Source organism: Myotis davidii, unplaced genomic scaffold (assembly GCF_000327345.1).
Source record: "Myotis davidii unplaced genomic scaffold, ASM32734v1 scaffold577, whole genome shotgun sequence".
NCBI classification, from domain to species: domain Eukaryota; kingdom Metazoa; phylum Chordata; class Mammalia; order Chiroptera; family Vespertilionidae; genus Myotis; species Myotis davidii.
Genome location: NW_006289082.1, coordinates 1,293,840 through 1,302,126, shown reverse-complemented (window position 1 = coordinate 1,302,126; position 8,287 = coordinate 1,293,840). Strand labels below are relative to the sequence as shown.

The window sequence follows — 8,287 nt, the reverse complement described above, 5'->3', positions numbered from 1 at the left end:
TCAGGGTAGCAGCCCCTGGATCCCCAGGCTCCAAGCACACTTCATCCTCAGCCTGCTGCCTCCTTATCCTCTGCCAACCCCAATCCTCCTGTCAATCACATCCTGGCAGGATCCCCCGATTTGCTGGCTAGGCCTGGGTAGGACTGAGTCCCAACCTGGTCCCGTGGAGAAGGACAAGCCCTCCTCCAGACTGTGCTGTTTGCTTTGAGGCTTTCCTGGGATAATGACAGAGATTCTCAGCTTAACCAAACTTTAGTCAGGCTCCTGACCTTCTCTTAGCTCCATCTGAGCACTTCCTTATAAAATCCAGTTTTGCAAGAACCCTGCTAAGTCAGTTTAACCAGACACCCTGTTCTTGATATCTGACCACCCTCTATATCTGGTCAGGTTCCTCTTCCCCCATCATTTTCCAGGTGATGTCTGAGCACCCTGGCCTGCCTTCAGTAAGAATCCTGTTATTCAGTTTAGCCACCCCGCCTCCCCCACTATCCCTGATATTTCCTCTTAGTAATTTTTCATCCACTGACCCCATCCTACTCCTTGGCTGTAAATCCCTACTTGCCCATATTGTACGCAAAATTGAGCCCAGTTCTACAGTGAGGTCTGTTTCCCCCTATTGCAATAGTCTTGAATAAAATATGTTTTTAGGGCTTCAACTACTCTTCAACTCTGGCTTTTATTTGCCAATAATTCCACCCCCGTTCTCCCTTCTCTCACCACACACCCTGGCCCTTGCAAAAGGACTACAGCCTACAACCAGGCACTCAGAAGAACAAAACAACATAACATCAAGAACAGCAAAACACAGTGGTGTGCACAACACATTCTGTTTCTGACTTTTCCTAATTGCTTCCTTCTGTTAAATACAGTAGCCTGACAACAACAATTGCTACAGGGTGTTTGCTGTTTACAAAGCACTTGTTCAGTGAGTAGCTCATGTTCAAAGAGAAAGAGATGACTTAGAAATCCCAAGATCATGAGCAACTTGTTTACCTTGTCTGAGCCTGTTTCTTCATTTGTAAAATGGGAGAATTATAACTCCAACGTGGTTCTTGACGGTTTACTGAAATAATGTGTGGAAAGCAGAAAGTGCTACACAAACGTTACTGGTTACAAGAGCCAAATCACTGCAACTTGAGATCCAAATCAGATCACTACTGAATCAACAGCTTCTCATTGGAACAATTTTTTGAAAATTATATTTCCTCCTTTTAAAATATCATTTTTTAAAAATATTTTTTATTGATTTCAAAGAGGAAGAGAGATAAAAACATCAATGATGAGAGAGAATCATTGATCAGCTGCCTCCTACACGCCCATGCTCAACCACTGAGCCACGCTAGCCGGGCTGATGGAAAAACTCTGATTCTTAGATTTCTTCACTGAGGAGGTCACAGGATTATGAGAGGAAGAGCAGAAGAAAGTGGCTGGACTTGGGCACAGCTGTGACCGTGGCGCCTTCCTTCTGCAAGGAGTCCAAGCTGCCGCAACACTGAGGTGGTGCTGGACCTCGCTCCATTAAGGGCTGGAGAGCTGGGGGTGTATTTGTGGCACATCCCCGGCGGCAGAACTGCTGGCAGCCCCAGAGCTGAGGGAGGGCTGTGAAGCCCGTCCCACCCCACAGCCACCTGGAAAAAGGAAGCAGAAAAAGGAGAAACAGCAACTTACCTCACAGCTCGATCTTGGGACATTACCGACGAGCAGCTGCGGGAGAGAAGACGCTGCCAGAGGAGCTGCGACCTCCGGCTCACTGCACCGAGGTAACCGCAATTTTCATTCTTCTCCCTGGCGTGAGGAATGAACAGGCTGTCTTATTTTCCTCCTCCAGGGGCAGCTGAAATATATTCCTCGGGTGAGATGTCCCTTCACTGTCCCAGCCAAGGGTTCCCCTGACTGAACTAGGATCAGGTCTTAGTCTTAAAATGTGTGATTTTTGAAAAAGGGGAGTTGTGAAAAACGGGAGAGGTGATTTACTTTGGTAAGACAGTGGAGGGAACCACTCTGCCCTGACTGATAAGTTTGTTCCCAGCCAACAGTATTTATAAATAGCCCCTGTGTCCAGGACACGGTGCTGGCCTGCGGGGTGTTCCAAAGGCAGCGAAGTGGCCAGGAGCCGCTGTCCCCTTCGCTCTGCACTGAGCCCAAGGCCGCTTCCCTTTCGGGGCTTAGGCTTACCAGGAGGAAAACAGAGGCTAGCAGCACAGACTACCAAGACTTGCAGACACCTTCTAGTCGTTTCTATTGAACTGGGCTTGTCTAACTAGGACTTTGTTTTGCCCCCCAGGGAATGAGAGCCCACATTCCTTGTCTCCAGAGTCCTGAGCTCTTCTCTGAAGGAGGCTGCCCAGCTAGGGGCCAGCTGAGGGTGACTCACACCCTCACTTCCTGGCCTTCAGAGCCCAGGCCTGTGTTTGAAACTGTCAAGACACTTCCTATTTTTGAAACAGAACCTCCTCTTCCATGTGCCTGCATGGATCTGTGTGTTCCTTCAGAAAAGAATGGCTGATGTGTGCACCTGGCCTTTCTCCCCCAGGATCTGCCAGGGGCCACCATGGGCTCTGTGAACTCCCGAGGTCACAAGGCGGAAGCCCAGGTGGTGATGATGGGCCTGGACTCAGCAGGCAAGACCACGCTCCTATACAAACTGAAGGGCTACCAGTTGGTGGAGACCCTGCCCACCATTGGCTTCAATGTGGAGCCTCTTGACGCCCCGGGGCATGTGTCTCTGACTCTCTGGGATGTCGGGGGGCAGGCCCAGCTCAGGGCCAGCTGGAAAAACTACCTGGAAGGCGCGGACGTCCTTGTGTATGTGCTGGATAGCACAGACAAAGCCCGCTTGCCCGAGGCAGGGGCTGAGCTCGCGGAAGTCTTGGACCACCCCAGCATGGCCAGCGTCCCTTTCTTGGTGCTGGCCAACAAGCAGGAGATGCCTGGTGCTCTGCCTCTGCTGGAGATCAGAGACAAGCTGGGCTTGGAGAGGTTCCAGGGCCGCTGCTGGGAGCTCCGGGCCTGCAGTGCCCTCACCGGAGAGGGGCTGCCCCAGGCGCTGCAGAGCCTAGGGAGCCTCCTGAAATCCCACAGCCGCTGTGTGTCCTGGTGAGCACCACGGGGCAGTGAGTGCAGAGAGCAAGAAGTCTTGACTCAGAGCAGCTTATCTTTGCTCATGGGAATTGGGAGAACCAGCTTATTCCTGAGAATTATAAGCTCAGTTTATCAAATAAGAAATCCTTCTATGCTTGGACAGGATTTTTTTTTTCCCCTTGGGACTTGGTGTCACTGTTGAAAATCAACTGTTTTTGAATCATGATACTCTAAAGAAAAAAAATAATACCTTAATGCACTTCATTTAAGAACTCATTGCCACCCTGGGCAGTGTGGCTCAGTTGGCTGAACATTGTCCCATACACCAAAAGGTTGCCAGTTCGACTCATGGTCGGGGCACATGCTAGGTTGCGGGTTCAGTTCCCAGCCAGAGTCTGTGTTGGAGGCAAGTGATGGAGCTCTCTCTTTCTCTCCCTCTCCCTTACTCTCTAAAAAAAATTAATAAATCATATTTTTGAAAAACTCATTACCAAGTATGAACTGAGCAATTGTAGTAACAGAGCAACAAGTAATAATTGTAATAATAGAGGATAATAATTAAGACCTAAATTCATGGGGGGAAAAAGGAGTTTCAAAATCAAATCATAATATCATCTAGACATGATCAAGATCTTATGAGTGATTTCCCTGGTGTCGCCGGGTATGTGCCATGATCACTCTGATCAGCCAACGTGAGCAGAATCGAGCAGGGAGTCAAATCTTGGGTTTAGAAGGGCATGGTGCTCGGCCCTGGGCAAGGGAGTTCCAGCCTTCCCAACGTGATCCTCTTCTCTGACCCTGACTCACTGTTCTCTGCCCTTTTGTCACCCTGTGCTGGTCTTTTTCTAAACCCTTCATGTTTTTCCTTCATTTTTTTTCTCCTTGTGGCAGATATCTTTCCTTAAAAATAAGATTGATCAATGATTTCATTTATTTATTAATTTAATAAAAAATATGTAGAGCCTTGAATTTGTGGCAAAAAAAGCACTGAGCTTTTAGCTATGAACCAAGCCCTTTAGGTGGGAGGTGTGTATTTTAAAGATCAGTATGACAGCAATGAACCTCTCTCATTATTACTAGCAAATACTTCCTATAATCTGAGGGTTTTTTATGGCACACAACTTACATTTGGTACCTGCTCTCATATTAAACAGCTCTAAAGGTTGGCGATTCCTTCCTACCCTGGCTAGCATAAGCCTCCTGTGGCTCCTGGTGGTGGTTCTGCCCTCTCTGGAGTGACGCAGTATAGATTGGGGTTCAATACCTCTCCAACATCTGGACCCTCTACCCCAAATCTCTCCTTCTAGTATCAGGTTAGGCATGCCTCGTTCTTTCACTACTTGTCAATTGATGTGTTTCCAGATTTCCTGTGCTAGTCACAGGAAAGTGCAAAGATGCAAAGACAAATAAGACAAGGCCTCAGGCCTCATGGAGCTCTGGCTGGGGAAGCAGAGAAGACATAGCTTCCATAAAAATGTGAAGATAGAGATTCAATTCAGCAACTGTTTATTGGGCACTTTTTAGGGCCAGATTCTCTGTTGAGCGCTTTACTAGTACATAGATTATCTCTAATCCTCCCAATTCTGCAAAGTAGGTATAATTCCCATCTTACATGGTTAGAAACTGAGGGTCAGAGAGGTTGTGACTTTCTCGAGCTATTATGCGACATACCTGGGACTTGAAACCAGATGTGTCTAGCTGTAATGATGCCTTCATTCTTTCACATCATGCTTCTAAAGGTTTAAGCTAAGGTTTACTTTCAGTCAGCAGATGTGATGAGGGAGCAATCTAGTCAGAAGGAGGAGACTGCTTGGAAGCATGAGGGAAAGGGTAGGAAGATAAGTAAGCCAGAATGGCTGAAATAGCAGGTTGGAGTGATTATATTATAATAGGGAACAAAACAGGAAAAAATGTTTAGATTCAAGTTGGGGAAGGTGTGGACTTTCATAATCAACTAGAGGCCCGGTGCACGAATTCATGCACCAGTGGGATCCCATGGCATGGCCTGTGGGATCAGGCTGAAACCAGCTCTCTGACATCCCCCAAGGGGTCCTGGATTCTGAGAGGGTGCAGGCCAGGCCAAAGGACCTCACCGGTGCACAATTGGGGCTGGGGAGGGACACGGGAGATTGGCCAGCCAGGGAGGGACCATAGGAGGGCTCCACGGCCAGACCCCAGCAGCAAGCTACCCTACTGATCAGAGCGTCTGCCTCCTGGTGGTCAGTGCATGTCATCGCAAGCGGTTGAGCAGCCTTAGCATATTATTAGCATATTTCACTTTGACTGGTTGAATAAACAACTGGACACTTAGCATATTAGGCTTTTTAAAAAAATATATTTTATTGATTTTTTACAGAGAGGAAGGGAGAGAGATAGAGAGTTAGAAACATCGATGAGAGAGAAACATCGATCAGCCGCCTCCTGCACATCTCCTACTGGGGATGTGCCCGCAACCCAGGTACATGCCCTTGACCGGAATCGAACCTGGGACCTTTCAGTCAGCAGGCTGACGCTCTATCCACTGAGCCAAACCGGTTTTGGCTTAGGCTTTTATTATATAGGATAATTTGGCTTTGGCTCAAGCCAGTTTGGCTCAGTGGATAAAGTGTAGGCCTGCAGACTGAAGGGTCCCAGGTTTGATTCTAGTCAAGGGCACATGCTCAGGTTGTGGACTCAATCCCCAGTAAGGGGAGTGCAGGAGGCAGCCAATCAATGATTCTCTCTCATCATTGATGTTTCAATATCTCTCTCTCCCTTCCTCTCTGAAGTCAATAAAAATATATTAAAAAAAAGAATTTGGCCCTAGCTGATTTGACTCAGTGGAGAAAGCGTCAGCCTGTGGACTGAAGGGTCCCAGGTTCAATTCCAGTCAAGGGCACATGCCTGGGTTGTGGGCTTGATCCCCAGTAGGGGGCATGCAGGGGCAGCCAATCAATGATGCTCCCTCTCCCTTCCTCTCTGAAATCAATAAAAATATATTTAAAAATTTATATAAAAAAAAGAATTTGGCTTTGGCAAGTAAAATCATTGAACTTGGCATTTAGGAGGATAACTTAGTGGCAGTGTTGGGGTGGATTAAAGAGAAGAGGGGACAATGGGAATGGGGATGGGAATGCAGGGAGGTCATCTAAATGGCCATCATAGTAACAGAGGAGAGGAGAAGGAGGGGGATGAGAACATTGAGGACCATTTTTAAGGGGAAAAGCTGAGAGAGGGAGAATTTGAAGACAGTTCAAGAATTTGAGTCTAGATGGCAGGAAGGATTGGAATGATATAAAAAGATGGACACAGGAGGAACAGGTTGGGATTAGAACACGGATCAGCACTACCAGGTTCTGTTTTTGAAATTCTGGGTATGAATATGTGCATGGCTTCTTTCAGATGGTTCCATTGTCTGCAGTCCTTGAGAACCAGTTGCACCTGCTGGTTCCCACTCCCGGAGTCTCATTTCCTCACATGAGCTGTCACTTTTTATTGTGAGCTCATTTTCAGTAGGATTTGTTTTTCCTGTGTGACTCTCATGTGCTCTGCTTTGAGACTGTTTCTACACAGAGTGGTTACGCATTATCTAGTAGGATCCTAGAGGCTTCAATTATTTAACCAAATATTATGTTAATTTCTCTGCTTGAGAATTATGGGCCTCACAGGTAGTATAAATCTGGGCTCTGCACTCTTTCAGGGCACAGGCCTTAGGAATTCAATTTCTGACAGGTGATTTTTTTCTTTTGCACCCAAACTAGACCATTTGCTTCCTCATACTCCCCTGAGCTGGTGGGAAGTGTTTTCTAATCCCCTTCTAAGGAAGGGGCATCTCTTTGATGCTTTTGCCTTTCTGCTGAGCTCAGATTAAAAGCTTCTCTCCTGCCCTAACCGGATTGGCTCAGTGGATAGAGCGTTGGCTTGCGGACTCAAGGATCCCGGGTTCGATTCTGGTCATGGGCGTGTGCTTTGGTTGCGGGCACATACCCAGTAGGGAGTGTGCAGGAGGCAGCTGATCGATGTTTCTCTCTCATTGATGTTTCTAGCTCTCTATCCCACTCCCTTCCTCTCTGTAGAAAATCAATAAAATATATTTTTTTAAAAAATAAAAAAAATAAAAGCTTCTCTCCTCCAAGCAAGGCCAAGGCCACAGCTCCCATTCCTTTTCAGGTGTTATTAACTCAGTTCAGTCCCTAGCACCTAAATTTGGCTCCTCTAAGATCCCCACGGACTCCAGGCTTCCAATTTACACCTAAGTGCTTCGGCTGTTGTTTTTCTCATTTCTGCCACTGAGGATTTCCCTTTCTTTTGTGCAAGGACAGCATACATGAAATAAATATTTATTTTGTGACAGTTTCCTCAACATTTCTGTGACTCCATAATGGGAAAGGGTCTATTTGCCATGTTGCAGACCGCCTGGTGAATTTTGATATGTGGCATGGAGCCTTCCTGCGGTCCTGGCAGGAGGGTGCTATGCTGAGATCTGTCCTTAGGAACATGTCCTGAAGGCAGGGAGACAAGAGGGTGAGCAGGGTGTCTTTTGACTGATGTGCATACTCTTGACACCATTGGTCTGAATGGACAGCCTATCACCGCAGCAGCCCCATGCTGCTATGGGCATTCTGCTCATCTCTTGATAATCCCCTGCTTTGGCCCAGTCTCCTTGCTGACACCAGCATGGACCAGGCTTTCATCCAGCTCCAAGTGTGTACTTCTTGCTGGATGAGGCAGAGTGTACAAGGGAAGAACAGGTAGCTCTGAGAGTGCTAACAGCCCCAAATCCTTGAAGGCAGGTGTCTCTAGTCAAAATAAACCCCAGAAAGTCTCCTTCTATTATACCCCTGGATAAGATTTGGGAAGAAGGACAACAATGCAAAATATCCCATGCCCAGTTAAGGCTGACCACCATTCCCTGATGGTCCATGTTCTGCTGGGGGAGAATGAACATCAAATTAGTCACGTAGGATTACCCGTGGTGAGTTCCGGAAGGTGAAATATACATGTCTCTGGGTGGAAGGTGGGGTTTGAGAGCCTCAGAGTCCAAGGGCAACTCTGACAGCCTCCCACCTCACTGCTTCTGAGATGTTTGCTTCTCACAGGATGCAAGGTTCCGTGGCCCCATCCTGGGACTTCTGATGCCCCTGCTTTTGTGCTCTGGCCCATCAAGCTTCCATGGGAGCTGGAGGTCCTTGTAGTGATAGTAGGGACCCCAACAGTGGCAGCCGTC

General features: G+C 47.5%; 1 protein-coding gene across 1 annotated transcript; it reads left to right on the top strand.

The window, feature by feature from the left end:
- Positions 1 to 1,681: 1,681 nt before the first annotated feature.
- On the top strand, positions 1,682 to 3,340 carry ARL11 (ADP ribosylation factor like GTPase 11). The gene is made up of 2 exons (XM_006761225.2): positions 1,682 to 1,760; positions 2,534 to 3,340. The coding sequence occupies exon 2, from the start codon at positions 2,552 to 2,554 to the stop codon at positions 3,098 to 3,100; it is 549 nt and encodes a 182-aa protein (XP_006761288.1). The 5' UTR covers positions 1,682 to 1,760; positions 2,534 to 2,551; the 3' UTR covers positions 3,101 to 3,340.
- Positions 3,341 to 8,287: the final 4,947 nt, after the last annotated feature.

What these genes read in the sequence shown, in the direction of transcription:
- ARL11 (XM_006761225.2), top strand. Translation starts at nt 2,552, where the DNA reads ATGGGCTCTGTGAACTCCCGAGGTCACAAGGCGGAAGCCCAGGTGGTG.